The sequence below is a fragment of the Cotesia glomerata genome, linkage group LG9 (genome assembly GCF_020080835.1).
Source record: "Cotesia glomerata isolate CgM1 linkage group LG9, MPM_Cglom_v2.3, whole genome shotgun sequence".
Classification (NCBI taxonomy): domain Eukaryota; kingdom Metazoa; phylum Arthropoda; class Insecta; order Hymenoptera; family Braconidae; genus Cotesia; species Cotesia glomerata.
In genome coordinates this window covers 16401536-16424732 of record NC_058166.1, presented here as the reverse complement: position 1 = coordinate 16424732, position 23197 = coordinate 16401536, and the positions used below count along the sequence as shown (strand labels likewise).

The 23197-nt window shown below is 30.1% G+C and overlaps 1 protein-coding gene across 1 annotated transcript in view; it reads right to left on the bottom strand.

Moving 5' to 3' along the window:
- Nucleotides 1-343: 343 nt before the first annotated feature.
- The window catches only part of LOC123272269 (dynein axonemal heavy chain 8), an 89243-nt gene continuing 66389 nt past the window's right edge, over nucleotides 344-23197 (bottom strand). The window contains exons 42-54 of the mRNA XM_044738966.1: nucleotides 20326-20477; nucleotides 19893-20146; nucleotides 19380-19808; nucleotides 12990-13266; nucleotides 11064-11250; nucleotides 10685-10946; nucleotides 8393-8632; nucleotides 8001-8313; nucleotides 5671-5860; nucleotides 5380-5501; nucleotides 5042-5203; nucleotides 857-992; nucleotides 344-702 (exon numbers count right to left, since the gene is read on the bottom strand). Of these exons, the coding sequence (XP_044594901.1) occupies nucleotides 867-992; nucleotides 5042-5203; nucleotides 5380-5501; nucleotides 5671-5860; nucleotides 8001-8313; nucleotides 8393-8632; nucleotides 10685-10946; nucleotides 11064-11250; nucleotides 12990-13266; nucleotides 19380-19808; nucleotides 19893-20146; nucleotides 20326-20477 (2714 nt within the window). The 3' untranslated portion in view covers nucleotides 344-702; nucleotides 857-866. The remainder of the gene's footprint in view (nucleotides 703-856; nucleotides 993-5041; nucleotides 5204-5379; nucleotides 5502-5670; nucleotides 5861-8000; nucleotides 8314-8392; nucleotides 8633-10684; nucleotides 10947-11063; nucleotides 11251-12989; nucleotides 13267-19379; nucleotides 19809-19892; nucleotides 20147-20325; nucleotides 20478-23197) is intronic.

The window sequence follows — 23197 nt, the reverse complement described above, 5'->3', positions numbered from 1 at the left end:
AAAAATAATTAAATAATTTTATCTAAATTAGAATTTTATTTATTCTTTCAATGCCTATTGTACTACTAAATTAATTAAATTGTTAGAGTGAAAATTGTTGATCTTTAAATACCTTAAAATTGAAGTAAATAGACAACGTGTACTTAAATTTAAAATTAGCAATTCTGAAGTTATTTTCCACATTTAAAATATTATTAGTTTTACTTGGAATAATAATAATAATTACATAGCATTGCATTAAATCGGAAAAAGAATTTCTAGAGGCGAAACCAAAGCGGAGCTTCCGTATTTATTTTGAAAGGTAATTTTAATTTAGATTCAAGTAAATTTGCCCTGGATGAGAAATGAAGAAGCATAAATGTATTTGATGAAATATTTGTAAGAATGAACATTATTAATGGGTGTTGTAAATAAAAGCGCGGACTTACGTGTTGTGGAGAAGGAAGAGGGAGTAAAATCCCTATAAATGGAGTAAGTAGCAAAAGCAATTTAGAGAAGCCTCGTGGCAAATTAGGTGTACCCTGATTAACGCACATTGGCTCAATTACATGGGTTTCAGTTGAGGGAATGGGTGATTGCCCGCTATTAACGATCTGGGCGTTGGATGTAAAGGACAGTGAACATCACCCACGCTCCAATTTACCCTCTCATCTACCGGTGGTGCTTCATCCTGTCCTGCTCTGCTCGACTCTCCACTCTACCCTACAATTAAGCTCCAATTTGTAAAGTATAAAATAAACGGGGAACAAAGCAAAGCAAGCCGGGAGCCGGGAGTTGGGAGCTGGGAGCCGGGAGCCGGGTTGAGCGCTCACGGAACGAAGAACAAGAATAACCCAGATAATTATAAAAATAATACCTAGTCCTGTTTATTTGTTATCACATAATAAAGCAACACCGCGTAAAATCCAAAATTCCGGTGGTTTGATTGTTTGAAGCCACAATGCGGTCACCAGTTGTGTGTACGTTCTCTTGGGCTTCTTGTAAACAGGACACTAGATTGGATTAAAACATTTCATTAGTCAGTTTATATTATTATTATTATTATTATTATTATTACTATTAATATTATTATTGATATTATTATTATTTTTATGGTTTTCATTATCATTATGATTACTTTGTGATAATCTTGAGAATGTATTAAAATTTTATGAAAATCGGATTAATAGATCCTGAGATATTGATAAAAAAAATTTTTAAAACGGTTGACCCTAAAGGTCACACTGATAGAAGGATTTCTAAGTATTTAAGAAAGTTTCTTTATATTTAAGAAATCATTTCTTAAACATCATTTTTTAGTATTTAAAAAATATTTCTTAATATTTAAGAAATATTTCGTAGTATTTAAAAAATATATATATTTCTTAGTATTTAAGAAATATTTCTTAAATACAAAGAAATATTTTTTAAATACTAAGAAATTATGTTTAAGAAATGATTTCTTAAATACAAAGAAATCTTCTTAAATGTTAAGAAATCCTTCTATCAGTGCATCCCTGCAACTTCCCGCTACCTCCATACCTAAGTGCTCAACAATTCACTTATTTTTTAAGCTCTTCGAGCTCAAAAATATAATTTTTGTGTAATTTTGAGCTCTCCGAGCTCAAATAAATCGCCGTTCTGTGCTTTTGAGCTCTTCGAGCTCAAAAGGCTAATGGGAGTTTTATAGAACACTATTTTTTGAATTTTCAAACCGCAATAACTTTTCAATGAATTAACCGATTTTCTCGCGGTTTACGGTATTCAACGCAGTTTTTTGAGTTCTTTGAAAAATTTTTAAGTGTAAACTGGTCAGACTAAAAATTTCATAGAAATTCTGAAAAAAAAATTTTTTCCAATTTTTTTCGACAACGATATCTCACGAACAAATCAACCGATTTTGACCGGACTGGTGGCAATCGACGTGGTTTTTTAAGGTTAAGAGCTGATTAGTTTTTAGAATTGATCGGTTCAGCCGTTTAAAAGATATTTCAAAAAAACGAATTTTTGGAAATTTTATTTTTGAGATTTCTCAAAATTGATCGGCTCAAATTCTGTAAATTAGTATCAAAATTTTAGGGGCAAAGGAACTTTTCAGAACGCCGCTTATTTTGATTGAATCGGATGATCCGTTCGAAAGTTATGAGAGATTTACACACACACACACACACACACACACACACACACACACACACACACACACACAGACACGGTGACATCACCGCGGAAATAGTCAAGAAAGCTTCCTAGGACCTCCAAACGTCGAGATCTGATGAAAACTCGATTTTCGAAAAACGGGGTGAAAACAATAACTTCCCGATTTTTGAAAATTTTCAGTTTTCTTAGCGGGAAGTTAAAAAAGAATGCATTGATTTTGAGCGTCAATGCGGTAAAAATATTTTTTAGCGCATGAAAAAATTTTTATCTGAAATTTGACGTGATATTAATGATAAATATTTCTATTAATAATTGAAACGATGACAAAAGATAATTGTGTGTTGATTTTGAGCGTCAATGCAGTGTATGTACTAGGTCGTGCCAAAATTTCACAGGGATTAATTTGATTTTCATAGAATTTTTAACAGGAATTTTTTTTGGCCAAATTTTGAAATTTCTGCAAAAATGCCTAAACAAAGTTCCTGTTAAAAATTCTATGAAAATCAAATAAATCCCTTACGCCCAAAATATCTCAAGAAATGCCCAAACACAACTCCTGTTAAAAGCGGAACTCAAAATTCCAATTTTAAGAGGTCTATCACGGAAGTAGAATTTTGGCTCACCCTACACCGAGAAAAAAAAATAATTTTACTCAATTAACAATTTCATGGTTCAAGAAACTCAAATATTCTATTATTATTAATTATTAATTTCTGAAGAGAAGAACATCAATATTTATTTTTGGATAATAGATAAACAAAACAATAGCTTTATTTAAATTAAGAAAAAATTATTTCAATCAATTTGACAATTTTTTGAGCTAAGAATATATATTCTTGAAAATTTTCAAGAACATAAATTCTTGTATCAAGAAAATTTTCTTGATAAAAGTATTTTTTTTTCTCAATGTAGTATATACGTTATTTAAGACATAAAAACATCCAAAAGTTGAACTTTAACGATGTATATTGGAAAAAGTAATTTAAAAATTGCTAAAATATGATTGTGTATTGCTTATGAGTGTCAATGCAGTGCAAAATCATTATTAACCGCATCAAAACTCTCTAGACTTAAATTTTCATGAGATATCAAAAGTAAATATGACAATTTGTAGTAAAAAATGGATTTCAAATTATTCTACATTGATTTTGAGCGTCAATGCATTTCAAAATTATTATTTATCACAAAAACACTCTTTTTTTTTAACATTCGCCAGCTAATCGTAATAACTATCACTATTATTAATGATAGAATTGATTCAAAATGTTCGAGCATTGATTTTGAGAGTCAATATAGTGCAAAATCATTATTTACCGCACTTAAACCCTCTAAATTTGAATTTTTACGAGATGGTGTCAATAAATATAATTATCTGTAGTAAAAAAAATGAATTTCAAACTATTCTACATTGGCTCTGAGCGTCAATGCAGTACTAAATCATTATTTATCACAAAAACACTCTTTTTTGAGCATCCACCAGCTAATCGTAAGTAATATCACTGTTATTAATAATAAAATTCATTTCAAACGATCGCACATTGATTTTGAGCGTCAATGCAATGTAAAATCATTATTTATCGCCTAAAACACTCTTTATTTGAATTTTCATAAGATATTAATGATAAATATAACCATTTAGAGTAAAAAGATCTATTTTAAATTATCCTGCATTGATTTCGAAAGGCAATGCATTACAAATCCATTATTTATCGCCTAAACCACTCTTTATTTGAATTTTCATAAGATATTAATGATGAATATAACAATTTATAGTAAAAAGATCTATTTTAAATTATCCTGATAAATATAAAAAATTTGCTTTGATATGGCTCTTTACCGTAAGATGGACGGTGGCGTTGTTTGCTCGGTGGGTCTTATATACGTGACTGAATAAAGTAGTCAGTACTTGTCTCGGATAGCTTAACTGGTAGAGCCCTTGGCGCGTAACCGAGAGATCTGGGTTCGATTCCCAGTCTGGGCTGTCTGATTATTTTTTCAATTACGGAAAAATTCCCACTGAGTAAGTCCCCCCCTTTCCCCTATCCGTTCTTTCCCAACTCCCTTAAAATTTGCTTTGATATGGCTATATATATAATTTATATTTATCGAAAGTCAATGCATCACAAATCCATTATTTATCGCATAAAAACACTCTTTATTTGAAAATGCACGAGTTAATTGTAATGAATGTCCCTATTATTAATAATAGAATTGATTAAAAATGACCATGCATTAATTTTGAGCATCAATGCAGTGCAAAATTATTATTTATTGCATGAAAACACTATTTGTTAGAATTTTTAAGAGATATTAATGACAAATATAACCGTTTATAGCAAAAAGATTTATTTTAAATGACCCTGCATTGATTTTGAGAGTCAATGCATTACAAAATCATTATTTATCGCATAAAAATACTATTTTTTTGGACATTCACCAGCTTATTGTAAAAAATATCACTATTATTAATAATAAAATTGATTTAAAATGACCGAGCATTGATTTTGAGCGTCAATGCAGTGCAAAATCATTGCTTACCGCATCTAAACCCTCTAAATTTAAATTTTTAAGTGATTTTGTGAATAAATTTAACTATCTGTAGTAAAAAAATTGATTTTAAACGATTACGCATTGATTCTAAGAATCAATGCAGTGCAAAATCATTATTTATCGAAAAAACACTCTTTATTTGCATATTCGCGAGCTAATCGTAATAAATATCAGTATTATTAATAATAGCACTGATTCAAAATAATCATACATTGATTTTGAGCGTCAATGTAGTCTAAAAACGTCAATAATCTTATAAAAACAAACTGAATCATAATTTTAAATCGATATTAATAATTTTCTACTAAGATAGGTTAATTACTGTTATTTCTAAGTAATTATAAATATACTTTACTTGATAAAGTTTAGGATCCTTGATGGGTTTATTGTACAAGGCAAATATATGTACAACAGGCATTTCAACATAAAGGACTTTGTTAAATGACTCCCTAAGTCGATTATTCCTGCGATCCCAGGCAGCACCTTCCAAATAAAGCCCGTAAACATATATACCCTCCTGAAATGAAAAATAACAACATTATCTATGTTTTGTTAGTTAATAAACCTCGGGAACATGGTAATATATGAATAGCAAAGCTGCTAGGAGCTCGAGGGTGAGAGTAAGGCCGAGGGTGATGAAGATGCTGGTGTAAAGGAGCAGGCTGGGTAAATTTAGCTGAAGAGATTACGTACAGCGGGTGAACTTTTGACGTCTTCAGACATCTGCTTCATGACTTCATTGTGAAGGGTGACGTTGTCAAGAGCCCAACCTTTGTGCGCTCGTGTTACCTCTTGTCGCATCGCGGTTAAGAATCCTGTTGAGTTGTCACAGCGTTACGTGTCGCAACAAAAATAGTTTTTAATTTAATAACAACAATGATAACAAAACTTAGCGAGGAAAAAAGACAGTGATTAAGATTAGCACAAGGAGGCTTGTACAAATCTTTTCCACTTTTTTTCAACTTTTTTTATGATTTTTATCACCTTGAGGATTAAAAAATCCCGTCATCCAAAATTTTGCCGGCCGAGACTGGAAAATCCAAGAGGAAAATTGCTGATTTCGCTCTAGTAATTCTGTGAACCAGAACCCGAGTGTTGATGATTCCCAAGAACGTAAACGCCAAACTTTGGGTATTCGCGCGTCGTAAATGTTATCCAAAGCGTCTTTTAATTGCTGAGTAATTTTTTTAAATTATTTATAAAGTAAATAAAAATTTTTTAGTAATTAAATTATTATTGAAAAATTTTAGTTCATAACAGTAAAAAAAAATGTTTAATAAATAATTTGACTATAAGTAATTTTTCAATAATAATAAATTTTAATTTATTTTATTATAAAAAAATTAAGGGGTACTTTTTAAGATTTTTTTGTAATCTATATTAAGAGAAGAAGAAAAAATTTGTGTCCAGGATAGTTATATGATAAAGTCGGTTTTTTAAGTGTCATTGTAAAGATCTTGAATTTGTGCCTTTTCAAGATTTCATATCATTTTCATTGATAATTTATTATGATAAATAATTAGGCCTCATTCAAAAATGCTCTATCTCTAGCTTTATAATTAAGAAATTACCTTGAATCTTGTAAACTATTGACATTTTTAAAGATATAAGCTCATCCCGATGTTACACTCATCAAGAGCTTTCATTTGAGTACCCACATCAATTTTTTATATATTTATATATATTACATATATGTATATATGAAAAATATATAAAAAATGCATGTGGGTACTCATATGAAAGGTCTCTATGAGTGTAACATCATGATGAGCTTATATTTTTGAAAATATATCATTAGTTGGCAAAATACAATATAATTTCTTAATTATTGGCATTTTTAGAGATATAAACTCATCCCGATGTTACAGTTATCGAGACCTTTCATTTGAGTACCCACATCAATTTTTCATATATTTATATATATTATATATATGTTTATATGAAAAATATATAAAAAATGCATGTGGGTACTCATATGAAAGGTCTCTATGAGTGTAACATCATGATGAGCTTATATTTTTGAAAATATATCATTAGTTGGCAAAATACAATATAATTTCTTAATTATTGGCATTTTTAGAGATATAAGCTCATCCCGATGTTACACTCATCAAGACCTTTCATTTAAGTACCCACATCAATTTTTCATATATTTTATATATTATATATATTTATATATAAAAAATATATCAAAAATGCATGTGGGTACTCAAATGAAAGCTCTTGATGAGTGTAACATCAGGATGAGCTTATATCTTTAAAAATGTCAATATTTAAGAAAGTACAGTGCAATTAAGCAAAATTCATCATTTAATACAGCAAAATTTATTTATTCATATTTTACAAGTCACCGCAGTCACGTAGTGACTGCAAAGTTGCTAGTTATTTTTATTTTACAAATTTCTATAAAAAAAATTACAAAAGCTTCTATGAACACTATCTTCTTTTTTACTGTATAATAAATTTTTCTTTATTACAAGCTTATTTTATCTTTAATAACAAATTAATCTAAAAAGTAGAAAATAATTTTTAATGATTGTAAAAATTTGTAAAAATAAACTTTTTACAAAAATATCTAAAAAATCCTTGCACACTCTTATTATTTCAAACTTATTAAAAATTATTATTAGTTTGATTTGCTATTAAACGTTATCTTTTAATTTTTTAAATAATTCGCTCTCAAATTTTTTAATAAAATTAAAATAAAATACTATAAATAAGTGAGTAAATTTTCAAATTAATTAAACGACTTAAAATAAAATATAAAATCTTTAAAAAATTTTGTAAAATTTTTAGATAAATACATAAAATAAATAATAATTGAGGTTATAATTGAGGATGGTTTTACTTGTATCACTGTAGAGTGTTTTACAAGGGAGGGTGGGGAATTATTGTCTCTCCACTTTTTTCTCCGCAATATAATCTCTCAACCCCGTCATTATAACTCTCAACCACTTTTTTCGTCCCCACCCCCCTGCATGTCGAGATTTTTTCTTTCATGCCCGACACACATGTGCTGCGACTGTGGCCGACTTACGCGTTATAATCAGTACCTGCATTTGCATTACGGTCTTAAATAGTATGGAGGTACTTCTATAATGACATTTTACCTCCATAACTATATGGGAAAACCACAGAAAACCCGACCGGTACAGAGGCTGGCAATGAAACGCACATATTCTTAGTTTATAATCATTGAAAAATATTGGTGCGCGCCGGAATCGAACCCTGGTCCCACTCTTTCGAAATGCAGGTACCGAGCCGATTAGGCTATTGCCAACCTTAAAATAAATAATAAATAAAAATAAATATACCTCATTCATAATGATAACACCATCAATAGCCAATAGCAAATCCTTGAGCATAGATCTCACCAGTCTGATAACAACTTGCATGCGATCGATTTCCTGCTTGAGAAATATATTCATCGGCTGTGTGATCCCCATGATCTGGAGCCGAGCTTTTACATCAAATGGATCGTAAGCCGGGGGTAATTTATTTAACATATCTTTAGCCTGTCTGCTAACAATCATTTCTCGCGTTTCTCCGGTCCCCGTACCGCCCGACTCTTTTGGCTGCACAGATATTATTATGTCCAATATCTCTTGTGTCGTCCGACTCTGGTATCTAAATTCATTTTTCTCTATTTATATTAAAATTTACATTTATATTTATTTATGTCTTCTGAAATTATTAAAATATATACGTTATATCCGCATTTCGGTGGAGTCCATAAACTTGAGGCGGATCGATCGGTTCCATTTCTTCGATTGCCGACATGTAATCAGTTACTTGTTTGAAATTCAAAACACCGTAGCCGGTGTGAAATAAGAAATTCTCTGTGAATAATGACTCTGTGAACCAGACTTTAGTGAATGTATTTAGAAGACGTTTGTCATAGTCGTCAGTAACTCGTCCGCCGTACTGAACTTCTCCGATCATGTATCTATAGGTTTAATATGGAAATAAAAATTTATGGAAATTATAATAAATAATAAATGACCTCGCTTCATCTACTTTTTAATAATAGTAATAATAATAATAATAATAATAATAACTATAATTATTATTATGACGTAAAAGGTCATGAATATAATTGGACAGTAATTGTTTTTAATAATTTATTATTACTCGTATTATATTTGTACGTTTTAATATTTTCAGGACTAAAAAGAATATATAATTAAAAAATATATGAATATTTTTTAAAACATGGAACAATGAAATAAATTTAAGTGAATGATTAAATTAACAGTAATTTTTAATATTCATTACGGTAAAATTAAAAATTTATTATGATGAGTATTTAGGCTGCATTCGAAAATGTTCTCTAGATACATAATTAAGGAATGACCATGTATCTAGTGAACTGTTGACATTTTTAAAGATATAAGCTCATCCCGATGTTACACTCATCGAGACCTTTCATTTGAATACCCACATCAATTTTTCATATATTTATATATATTATATATAATATACATGTATATATGAAAAATATATCAAAATACATGTGGGTAATCAAATGAAAGCTTTTGATGAGTGTAACATCAGGATGAGCCTATATCTTAAAAAATGTGAATAATGAAGCAATGACGTTGTATTTTGTCCACTGATGATATTTTTAACGATATGAGCTCATTCTGGAGTTACATTCATCGAGACCTTTCATTTGAGTACCTACATCAGTTTTTCATATATTTTATATATTTATATATATTATATATATGTATATATGAAAAATATATCAAAAATGCAAGTGGGTACTCAAATGAAAGCTCATCATGAGTATAACATCGGGATGAGCTTATATCTTTAAAATATATATTATATATATTACATAATTAAGAAATGACCTTGTATCTTGTGAACTATTGACATTTTTAACGATATAAGCTCATCCTAAACTTACCCTCATCCAAACCTCTCATTTAAGTACTCACATCAATTTTTCATACATTTATATATATTATATATATCTATATATGAAAAATATATCAAAATGCATGTGGGTATTCAAATGGAAGCTCTTGATGAGTATAATTTCAGAATAAGCTTATATCTTAAAAAATATGAATAATAAAGCAACAACGTTGTAATTTGTTCACTGATGATATTTTTAACGATATAAGCTCATCCTGGAGTTACACTCCTCGAAATATATATATATATATATATATTAATAATATATCAAAAATGTATGTGGGTACTCAAACGAAAGCTCTTCATGAGTGTAACATCGGGATGAGCTTATATCTTTAAAATATATATATTATATATATTACATAATAAAGAAATGACCTTGTATTTTGTGAACTATTGACATTTTTAACGATATAAGCTCATCCCGATGTTACACTCATCGAGACCTTTCATTTGAGTACCCACATCAATTTTTCATATATTTTATATATTTATATATATTATAAATATGTATATATGAAAAATATATTAAAAAATGCATGTGGGTATTCAAATGAAAGCTTTTGATGAGTGTAACATCGGGATGAGCTTATATCTTAAAAAACATTGATAGTTAAGAAAATACAATGCAATTTAACAAAATTCATTATTTACTAAAGTAAAATTTTATTTATTTATATTTCACTAGTCACGGCAGTCACATAGCGACTGAAAAGTTGCTATTAAAAACAAAATTTATACAACTAAACAATTAATTTTACAATAATTGTAAACATTCATTAGAGTAAAAATTTTTTAATTTTTTTTTTTCAAGAAATTTTTAATCAAAATTTGCCTCAAAAAATCAATATAAAAAATAAAAATTGATACCGAAATAATCATAACTTTTTTAATAGAAAATGCTTGCATTAAATTTTAAAAATATTTAATTGTAATTTACGCTTAAAATTCTTTCTTATATTTTTCTGTTTAAAAAAAGTTCTAAAGAAGACGAAAAAATATTTAAAAATAATTAAATACAATAACTGTCCTGAAAAAAAAAAAACAAAAAAAAACAAAAAAAGTAAAAAGAAACCTTATAGTTTGCCAACTGATCCCTCGCTTAGGATCATAATCATTGAGATGATTGTTGACGAAGATGCAGGAAGCGAGCCAGTCAGCGGAATTGAACTCGTAGGGAATATTCCAGCCAAGAGGACCGTACTTCCTCCGCTCCTGCACGATGGTGTGCAGAAAGGAAATAGTGTAGACAAGTGGAATGTACTGAGCAGCGTCACATTGATCCAGCATGTCTTGATTCATTCCGCTGTAGGTCGCGAGCAACCCGGCTCTTATACCTGGAACGCAATGTCGTGTCATGTGAATTCATTTGTCACTTTCAACAAACTTGTCGGGACGTAAATGAGCGAAGTGAGAAAGAATAAAAAATAGAAAGAAAATTAATTGTGCGATACCCTGGGGGGGCTCGTATGTGAATTTAATAGACATCTGGAGCAGGGAAATTGGAAAATCATTGTGTGGCTCCGTTGTAATCCAAATACGGAAGTTATCATGCGGGGATTCCATTTCGAGGATGAAGTCTATTAATTCGTTCATGTAATCCAGTCCTAGGTGACAGTTTTGCAGCAACGCCCAATATCCCTCAAAATTTAATAATTAGATGAGTAAAAATATTAATTAATTACTTTTAATTGTAATTATAATTATTAGCTCCAAAATTTTTGCCGCAAATTCAAAGTAACAGTTCATAATAAATAGTTAAAATTTTTTATATTATGGCGAAAATATTTTTTCTACACGGAAAAAAGTAAACTGTAATAAATAATAGTCGATTTATAATAAGTAATGATCAATTGGAAAAAATTACTATTTCAAAACAGTATAATCGTGATTTTAACAATCACTTTATAATATTTATCATTTAAATGCTACAATTTATTATTTACATGAAAGAAAATACTATTTCAAACAGTAATATTTGCCATGTCAAAGTCCAAAATGTTAAAGTATATTAATTAAGAATTTTGACTTTGATATTTATCATTTCGAAGCTAAAAAATGATCGCACGATATGTAAAAAATATAAACTACAGTTACTAAATTTCTATAAAATCAACGTCAATATTTACAAAGCAAAATGGTAAATTTTAAACGCAAAGCTAAAAATCAAACTATAATTATTGATTTGCTTGGACTGGTAAAATATATATTTTAAGAGAAAAATTTTCACTGTTTCAAATGTTAAATTCTCCGAGTGTGAGACCTTTCTCTTCCTCCATAGTATAGACTATATATTGAAACGGCAATTTTTACTGTTTGAAACTGTAATTTTTTAAGATGAGAGAGTCGTTATTTACTACAGTGACTGCTACTAATCACATTTTCGATATTAAATTATAAATTGTGGCTTTTACACTTTCTACATTAAGTTTTGTAATATTTACACTAGTGCCACCCCGATGTCCGATGTACTGTTTGAAACTATAAAAATTAACCGGAATCCGAGTGAATTTTAGTTTAATTTTTCCGTGCAATAATTAAGAATTTTGACTTTGATATTTATCATTTCGTACCTAAAAAATGATCGCACGATATGTAAAAAATATAAACTACAGTTACTAAATTTCTATAAAAGCAACGTCAATATTTACAAAGTAAAATGGTAAATTTTAACCGCAACGCTAAAAATCAAACTATAATTATTGATTTCCTTAGACTGGAAAAATATATATTTTCTCCCCTCCGGGCAGAAAGTGTCAATTTTCCGCCCGCTGCGCTAAATGAAAATGCCGCTTTCCGCCTCCGTCCAGGAGAAAAATAGTATTCTCACCACGGGCAGGAAATAAGAAAGCCTCAGATCACATGTTTGTCGACCTCGGCTTCGCCTCGGTCAACAATTACATGTAATCTGAGACATTTCTTATTTTCCTGCCCTAGGTAAGAAATATACTATTTAAGAGTAGAATTTTTACTGTTTCAAATGTTGAATTCTCCGAGTGTGAGACCTTCCCCTTTTCCTCATAATATAGACTTTATATTGAAACGGCAATTTTTACTGTTTGAAATTGTAATTTCTTAAGATGAGAGAGTCGTTATTTACTACAGTGACAGCTACTAATCACATTTTCGATATTAAATTATAAATTGTGGCTTTTACACTTTCTACATTAAGTTTTGTAATATTTACATTAGTGCCACTCCGATGTCCGCTGTACTGTTTAAAACTATGAAAATTAACCGGAATCCCGGTGAATTTTACAGTTTACTTTTTTCCGTGTAAATTACGTTACACGAATTTCAGTAATATTAAAAATTTGAATCATTCATTTAAAAATTGCGGCAAAAAATTTGTCCCTAATAAATAATCATTATCAACCCACTTCTGTTTTAGCGGTCAGCAATAATCGACGAGCGTGAACTTCTTGGCCTTGACCCATCGAAATGCTCCTGCAAGACACTTCAATTTTCTTAGCAAGCTGATTAATACTCGGAGTTGGGTCAGATCCCATGCTGAGGAAGCATATCATGGGGGTGTTTGCTCTCGACTCTCCATGCATAACATCCAGAAGTGTTATCACAGGCTCTGCGTATTTCGCCCCCAGCGAATGGCTAATATACTTCCGAGATTGCGACAGTGTTCGGTCGATACACCATGCCCTGTTATATCAGAATGACTTCAATTTAAAAAATTTCTAATATATTCATAATTATTTTTTACTTTTCCTTCTCTTTGTTGTTCATTATGATTACCATTAAAATAATAACCGATATTTTCAAAAGTTTTGCTAATTTATAAGCTTTCAAAGTTTTTTATTAATTATAATTAAACGACGCCGAATTATACAGCCGTCTGCAATACGTAACTAGTTGATGTAATTCTAAAGCTAATAAAAAAAACCCCATCTCGATACGTCAATTTTTTCAGGCCTTATCGTGATTACATACGATAAAATAGGATACAGACATCCGGACGTCCACGTAAAATTTTTTTCAATCAGTTTTCTTATAAAGATTCAACATAAATTGATTTTTTTTATTATTCGATGGATTTTTTAGAGTGTTTCTTCGTTTATTCAACAAATAACACGTTACACGGAAAAAAAATCCTATGAAAAATTACTATAGTAACATCGTAATCTAGGACTAGACTTTCAGTATCTCGATTTTTACGATGCTGCCGTCTACAGAATACAATTTGAATTATCGAAAATTACGATGTTATTTAGTAAATTTTTTTTCCGTAAGAGCAAGTGAATAAGGACGCATACTATATGTTTTAATAAAAGAGAGACAGAGTCTAGTAGTTTGCGACGCCACCACCGAAAGATAACCAACTACTGTATCGAGGGTCTTATTATGTGACTGAACAGAAACTTTAGTTAATCCCTCCGATAGCGTGAGGGAATAAACCTTGGACTTGAGGCGGAGAGGACACCGGGTTCGATTCCTGGATGATACAGAATTATTTTTTCGGTGACCTAAACTTCTTTTTAATTTGAGTGATAGAAATTTACGATGTTGCATCGTATAAATTACGATGTTTGAGTTCTGGTCCGGCACTGCAATATCCGATACTAAAAATTACGATGTTTTCATTGTAATTTTTCGTACAATTTTCTTTCCGTGTAGTTGCACCTCATAAAAATACCTGAATGCCAAGTCTGTAATGTATGATATTATTTGCTTACCGATGGAAGATTAGTGAAACGATAGAGCTAGACCACAACTCCCGGGCGATTTTTAGTCGATAGTTATTAGAACATTATGTCCCTGGGGAGGCCGTAATCAGTCTTGTGGGCATAATAAAAATTCCTATTGAATAGTTGGCCTAGTTGACGTGTCTTTTCCACGAACCTCGTCACAAATGTTAACGATGTTTTCCTACATTGTGAGCTGCAGTTGTCATGGACAACAATTCCAAACAAAGTCATCCATTTTGCATAGCATTCAGTCGGCAACTTGACTTCAAACTGCTCAGTCGCAATTACATAAAAGATTTTTCAAGCTTGCAAACATTTCTGATGTTTTGCGAAATTGGTTCATTAAATTGATCTTCATCAGCTAAACAATGCGGTTCATGAAGATTATTTTATGCTGTTGTTGCGTATTTAGTGGTCACTTTTCAAATGGAAGCAGCATTCACACTTCAGAAATCAAAAGGCGCCTCATCAATCATACGGTGAGTTTATTTTTTAAAATTTAATCTCAATAATTTTTTACCATTTTTAAAATCGTTTATTATCTTTGCAGATGGAATTGATTGATAAAGGTTTCACGAATAATTTGAACCCAGTGATAATAACTTCTGATTTAGTTGATGACCAAGTTGTAAATGGAAATGTCGATAATGTAAATCCACTGATTGTAGCAAATAGTGATTTCATTGGTGCAAAAATTAAAGGTTATTTTCCCAACTATCCTATGTATATCCTCAAATTTGAATCTGACAAGAAGCTGGCAAAACTTATTTTTTGGTTTACGCACTCAACAATGTGGAGTGTAAAGTCACCAGCTTTCATTCTCGACATTTCTGAAGGGCCTCATGATGTAAAAGCTAGTTGGGTACTTAAGTTTCTTGGACGCTTCGAAATATTTGTATCATACTACTTGTGTTATGATAATGACAAAGATTCAACCATAGTCTACACTTTGAACCCTTACTCACAGTACGCTCCGCAACCTTGGAAACAAGTTAAATTAGCAAATAGCAATAGTAAAACAAATTCGACACTATTTCGTCTGCAGTATCCGAAAGGTAATTGTTAAGTTTAATAATAATTCACTCGTTAAAAAGAAAAAAATAAATTAAGTAATAATTCTCAGTTGTATATTATTAGTTGATTTCTTAAATTAATTTTCAGATTTGAAGAAAAGCTATAAGAATATTTATTTTGATAAAAATCAATACTTAAACAGTCATACAATAAAATTATTGGATTTTCTACCCATACAAAATTCAACCCAACAGTATGAACAGAAAGAAATTGATGAGTATATGAAAGTCATTAAAAAGTCAAAAGACCTCAAATTAAATTCATTAACGGATTATATCAAAGTAAATACGTCAATTCATATTATCGAGAACGATTTTGGTTTATTCGAAATAAAAACAGGTTTCGATAGAAGGCTTTCTCTTTCTATGTATGATGCGAATAACAGAATGTCTCAATTGGCTGATATAAATTATAATTTTAATGACTTTGTGACGCAGTACCAAGAAATACACTTTTCAATTATCACGAAAAAGACTCATCATTTGACGGCAATCACTGAAATCCACATAAATCTTAATTTTATCGTCATCACAATCTTGGTGTTGTTGCTAATTACAGTGTTGATAATAATGAACAACAAATATCATGTGAGCCAAGGTATTATGGACGTTGTGAGTATGTCAATGGGCATGGGAATAATGTCTCCAATGGAACGTCACTCAATGAAGATCGTATATTTCTTCGGATTTTTATTTATTTTTGTGGTAACGCCCGAATTTCAAGGACAAATCTCGGCAATTTTATCTAATCCAGGACGACGTAATGTCGAAACTCTACAGGACTTGTTTAACAACAAGTACCACGTATTTTACGGTGGAGTATTGGAGAAAGACATGATTAATGAAAATTTGTGGGTGACCAAAGAGGACCAAAAATACTTGCATCCATCGAATTTTCTTGAAATGAAAAATTGTATGGAAAAAGCCCAACGAAATTCAACTATCGCTTGTATTGACTTTATTGACACGCAACTTGACTACGTTTTAAAGTTTAAAAATCTTCATCTATCAAAGGAGAGTATTTTCAAAAAATACTTCGTGTTTTGGACAAAGAAGAACTGGGCTTTGAAGGACAAAATTGACAAAGCTCGTTCAATTCCGGTGGAAACAGGATTAATCAACCATTTATTTGATGACATAATGAATAATAAACAGAAAATTATAAAGAAGATGGAGAAAATCAAGGAAGCTGAAAACTATGAACGAGTTGACCTTGAAAATTTGGTGTTTTATTTCATTGTGTTTGCGGCAATTTTGCTGTGGAGTTTGGTCATTTTTGGAATTGAACTTCTTGTTCACCACAATAACTCAAAATATTTGAGACGGCAAGCGGAACAACGAAAGTTCATAGAGAGATTAAGAGCACGTCCATAAATTATTTTTTTCTCGGGTCGGATCCACAGATTCGGTAGAATCTGGCGCCAAGTTCCGTTCAAATCCGTTGTAAACGGAGCGCCAGACTACCGACTATGTTTACTGTAAGCAGAACGGTATTTTGAGGTTGCAAAATTTTATTTAATTCTACGGTACTTCTTGTTCCTAAATTTTATATTATAACAGTAATTCATGCTTTATTTTACTGATATTAGTTAATTATATTCAATTATAATAATTAATCTACTTGAAATTATTAAATTTTATCAGCACAAACTATAGCAAGCTCAAAAATTTCGATCCTGACTTTTTTTCTATGTAAAAAGTGACATGCCACAGACTAAACAATTCAAGAATGCATGGTAATCTTCCAATAGATGGGAAACTACAGTTAAAAAAATACATTTCACAGCTTGCATCGACATTCGCCAGGGTGCGCTGGAATTGTTTTTACATAAACTGTAGCTTCAAAAGGATAGTTTGCTATAAAAAATGCAGCCAATGCGAGATTTAAGTTGGTACCAATTGTAAATTTTTATTATAATTACAAAAAATACTAAAATCCGAACAAAAACAGTTTCACTGTAAAAAAAATCGTGCCAAGTCCACGTTCATAAGACTATTAAGAAAAAAAAAATTTCTTATTTCTTTACAAAAAGATATAAAATAAAAAAATTAAAAAATCCAATGTTACGTTCTCAAATTTTGGTAAATTAATTTAAAAATTATTTAAGTCCAGATTTTGACCTCGTTAGGATGTCAATAGACTCCAGGTGGGTCGTGTCACTGGTTTAATCCGCGAACTCACTTTTAAAATTTAAGTTTATAAAATTTTATGTTATTTTTAATTAACCTGCCTCAGGTAGGTGATTTTGGAGTGCCTAAACGCTGGCTAGCGCTTCGGCGATTTCACCAGAGTGGAAAACGGCTAATAAAAGCGCTTACACCCTGGGGAATGAGGTTTTAATAAATATCCATACTAAATGATTGACAATTAATAGAATTTATTTGAAAAGGATTAGGCAGGTTCAGCCTCGGACCAGCAGAGATTACTCCTCTGTTAAGTCCGAGGACTGACTGCTCCAGATGAAGTCTGAAGACAGAATGAATCAAAAAAAAATATTAATTACATTGGGTTTTTATAACAATTTTTAGCGACGTTGCATCTCAGGTTACCCTATGTGAACATCAACGCAGTCCAAGTCCCACAACGTAGACTGTTCAGTCTACTGGGCTGCGTTGACGTTTCAGAAATCTGTTATCTCGAGGTATTTCCGTTACGAGATACCTCAAATGACGATTAATTTATTATTTTAATCAAATATTATTTTAAATATTAATTAATAAAATTTTTAATAAATTTAATATTTGCCAAAACGTAACACCAAGTAACCTATATGATTGTATTTGATTTTCGGAAATTAAAAAAAATTTTATTGTAAATTTAAAAATTAAAAAAAAAATTTTGGAACGTACTTGGTGTGCGTCATTGTGTATTTCAATTTTTTTAAAGTCCTAGTAAATAGATTTTACGAATTTCATTAAAAGTAAAATATTTTGCAACCACGCACACTAAATACGTTCCAAAATTGTTTCTTTTAATTTTTAAATTTACAAAAAATTTTTTATTAATTTCCGAAAATCATATACAACCATATCGGTATCTTGGATTTTTTAATTTTTTTATTTTATATCTTTTTGTAAAGAAATAAGAAATTTTTTTTTCTTAATAGTCTTATGAACGTGGACTTGGCATGATTTTTTTTTACAGTGAAACTGTTTTTGTTCGGATTATTCTATCAGAAAGCCGCGAGTGATCTAAATATTGGAGAAAACAACCATCAAATTTTAGCAAATTAGTTTTATTCAATTTTACTACCCACTATTGTTTTTTATCTGTGAGTAATTTTGTCTTTAAATCGTTAGTGTGAAAACGTTTGAGAACTTTTAATGCAAGAATATAATTGATGTGTGATGTGTGGTGTTGATATGTGGTATATGATATATAATTGATGTGTGGTGTTCATAAAAATTATTAATCTTGAGTTTACAAAATTTAATGTGTTAAGAGTGTAAAGAATTTAATACTCGAATTTTAATCTGTTTTCTACTTTGTGGTATTAAAAAAATTGATTGCAAAATATTAATGCATAATTATTTTAATATATGATAATTATTTAGATAATTTTTCTCTATTTTCACACTAAGTTTTCAAATCTAAGAAGTTCTTCTCTTGATTTTAGTAAGTAGACTTATTTATTAATAATTTTCCTGCAAATAATAAAGCTTGAACTACATCAATCGATTTCGATGCAGTTTGGGACGCTATTTTAGTTTTATAGGGCGCCGCTAGATGGCCAGGTGGCGTGAGCGTACTCACTTTTGGTAAGGCTTTTAAAAATATTTTTATTGCTAATCTTTATTTATATATTTATTGATATACAATAAACAACTCGATTTTAGTTTTTATTAATTATAATTAAACGACGTTGAATTATGCAGCCGTCTGTAATACGGAACTAGTTGATGAAATTCTAAAGCTAATAATAAAATCCGGTCGCGATAAGTCAATTTTTTTAGGACTTATCGTGATTATATACGAAAAAATAGCATACAAACATACCGTATTAAAAGCATCCGACGAAAAGTATCCAAACTATTGAACCCATCAGGAATGATTTCTTCTTCCGGCGTTTCGCGGTCGTGCCAGTACTTCCATGTCTTCTCATTAGCCTCGACCGATTTTACGACATATTGAAAGGAATGCAAAGAAGACAACGCAATCAAGTTCAGCCAGGTCATATCCGTGATCCACTTAAACGGTTTTGGCTTTACGGTGTTGAGATCCAAAGCAGCGCCACCTTTGATTAGGTACTGGAACTCTTCGTAGGTTATGGCCCCCCGCTCAAGGTCTATCTTCAGAGTCATCAGCAGCACAAACATGTACTTGTGGTTTTCATACAAGCCTCGGGCTTTGTATCTAAATACTTCATAGGTCAGGTACTCGATTATGAAATTGATGCGCCTGGCATTTATTGGCGTCTTCTCTGATCTAATTTTATTAAAGATGTCGCTGTTAGCTTTTAGTTTCAGGTTATGGGTTAAATAAAAGAAGAAATACTATATTTAAGCGTACCGTGTCAAAGAGATATCAAATCGTTCTAAAAATTGTACAAGAGAAGTCTGATACATGCAGTTCACGTGTGCCATGTCGCATATCAAAAAGTAAAGCACACTGCCTCGTGTAGCTACTGGTCTAAATTCTTCTCTCGCGGCATTTATTTCTATCTCTGTGCTCCGAGCTATGTTCAGCTTTCTGGTCACATCGGACGCTGTTTTTCTTGTTGTATTGAGTACCGACATCAACTCAACATCTTCTATCAAAGAGCCCTTTATATAAAATAAGACAAGACAATCACCAGCATTATTATTGCTACCGTAACTCTTATTTGATAAATATTGGTTGTTAAAAAGAAGAAAATAAACAGCGGGATTTGTAATTATAATTAGTAATTATAAAGACGTCAGCGGTAAGGTAATTAGAAATGGTATACAAATTATCAGCTTACTTGAACAGTTGTCAGCTTGTGTAGGAGGTTCGCCTCTAACTCCTTAATCTTCCTCTTGTTCGTGGTGACGTCAGTGATTAATTGCATTCTCTCTGTCTCTAATTCGCGTTTTTCAGTCATTATAACTCGCCCAAGAAGCTGATCCTCCAACCCTGCATACAAACGTATTACATTACATACATGACAACTTTAATATCGTTTAATTTATCTATTACTTTTTAGTTATAATAATAATAATAGTTATAATTGTAATTTAACTAAGTTTAGACACCGTTGTTGCTTTTTTAGGGATTATTTGTATTTAGAAGACTGAAAAGAAGAAATTTTTAAATCATTTTTTTTTTCTAAAGATAATTTTTAATTTATTAATATGAAAATTGATAGATATACTCTGAAAAAAAAAAATTTCTTTTGAAAATTTGTTTAAAAAAATTATTTAAAAAAAATTGCATTTTCAATTTTTTCTCTTTATTTTTTTTTTTGCCATAATTTATCCGTTAAAAAAATTTCTAAAATTATCAAATATCTGGTAATTGTTACGAAATTAATTTATTAAAAATTGTCAATAATTTTATTTCTTAGCTGAATAAATAAAATTTTTTCTAATAAAAATTTGCGAATTTTCATTCAAAATTTTTAATAAATTAATTTAATAAATTTCTTTTCACAACAATGTTTATTTGAAAGAAAATTTTTTTTTCCTCAGTATTTAGTAATAACTTTAAATTTTTAGAATAAAGTCTTTTATTTTGGAAATAATTATTTTTTTAGCCCTTGTAGATAATTTATAAGAGTTCCTCCAAAAAAAAAGTGTTTTGCGATGAGAACGATATCTTCATTTTGAATATCCAAAATTCAAAAATCAAAAATTTGGATAATAAAAAATATTTTATAGTAATTAATTGAGGGAACAATAAAAATATTTATTTTTAGCGGCTTTAAAAAAAAAATCACAATTTTTGATAAAAATTTTAGCTTTAAATTGTTTATAAAAATATAACAAAAATTGTGTAAAAATTGAAGACTGATTTTATAAGCAGTTTTTTGATAAAGTTTGCTCACCGATTTTGAGAAAGTATTTTGATAAAAAAACGTTTAAAATTGTTCTAACTCAGTCTTATTTTTGTCCGAACTTTCTGATTAGATTTTACAAATTTCGTATAGTTTAAAAAAAAAACTTATCGAATTGCCATTAAATTTTTTAAGTACATACTTAAGAAGGTTCGGAACGAAAAAACCATTTTCTTAAAATTTTTTTGAAATTTTGAGTACTTATACTCATAAATATCCTCTATACGGAATTTTTTTAAGTAATCCTTGCGGCACTAAATTTTGAAATATTAGCATTTAAAATTTGTACATTTCCCAACTTTCCCAACTCCCTTAAAAATTTGCTTTAATATGGCTCTTTACCGTAAGATGGACGGTGGCGTTGTTTGCTCGGTGGGTCTTATATACGTGACTGAATAAAGTAGTCAGTACTTGTCTCGGATAGCTTAACTGGAGAGCCCTTGGCGCGTAACCGAGAGATCTGGGTTCGATTCCCAGTCTGGGCTGTCTGATTATTTTTTCAATTACGGAAAAATTCCCACTAAGTAGGTCCCCCCCTTTCCCCTATCCGTTCTTTCCCAACTCCCTTAAAAAAAAAAAAAATTTGCTTTAATATGGCAGAACAATTTGCTTTAATATGGAAAACAAAATTCTTGGCTCAAGAAAATTTGTCGGGTGCCTAAAGGAAGACCGAACTTATGTCGGCCGAAGTAAAAACTTTTCTTTAAATTCTATTCTTGGTGGAACTCATTTTTTCTTAATTCAAATTATCATAAATACTTGATACAATAAATTTTTATATTTGATCAAGATTTTTAGATACTTTAGGGAAGCAGCGTCACCTACTTCAGCTGAGAAAAAAATTTTCTCACCTTGCGAAAATTTTTCTCTTGAATATTTGATACCCATTTTATATTATTTTACCGTGCAATTATACATATTGAATGAAAAAAAATGATGAAATATTATTTGATCTTGCCATTTGACATGTTAATCAATAAAAATATTAATGAAAATTTACTTCTATCTTTATATTTAATCCGAGCAAAAACAGTTTCACTGTAAAAAAATCGCGCCAAGTCCACGTTCATAAGACTATTAAGAAAAAAAAATTTTATTTCTTTACAAAAAGATATAAAATAAAAAATTAAAAAATCCAAGATACCGATATGGTTGTATATGATTTTCGGAAATTAAAAAAAATTTTTTTGTAAATTTAAAAATTAAAAGAAACAATTTTGGAACGTATTTAGTGTGCGTGGTTACAAAATATTTCACTTTTTATGAAATTCCTAAAATCTATCTACTAGGACTTTTAAAAAAAATTAAAGTACACAATCATGCACACCAAGTACGTTCCAAAATTGGTTTCTTTTAATTTTTAAATTTCCAAAAAAATTTTTTTTAATTTCCGAAAATCACATACAACCATATCGGTATCTTGGATTTTTTAATTTTTTATTTTATATCTTTTTGTAAAGAAATAAAATTTTTTTTTCTTAATAGTCTTATGAACGTGGACTTGGCGCGATTTTTTTACAGTGAAACTGTTTTTGCTCGGATTTCAGTATTTTTTGTAATTATAATAAAAATTGACAATTTTAATTTAATACATTTCCGGTGGCAAACTATCCCCTTTAAGCTATAGTTCATGTAAAAGTTATTCTTGCGCCGCCTGGCGTGTGTAATTGCAAGCTGTCAAATATCTTTTTTTCACTGTAGTTTCCCATCTATTATAAGATTAGTATGCATTCTTATGATATTTAGTCTCTTGCCGTCCGCTTTTTACATAAGAAAAAAGTTAAAATCTAAAAATCTGGGT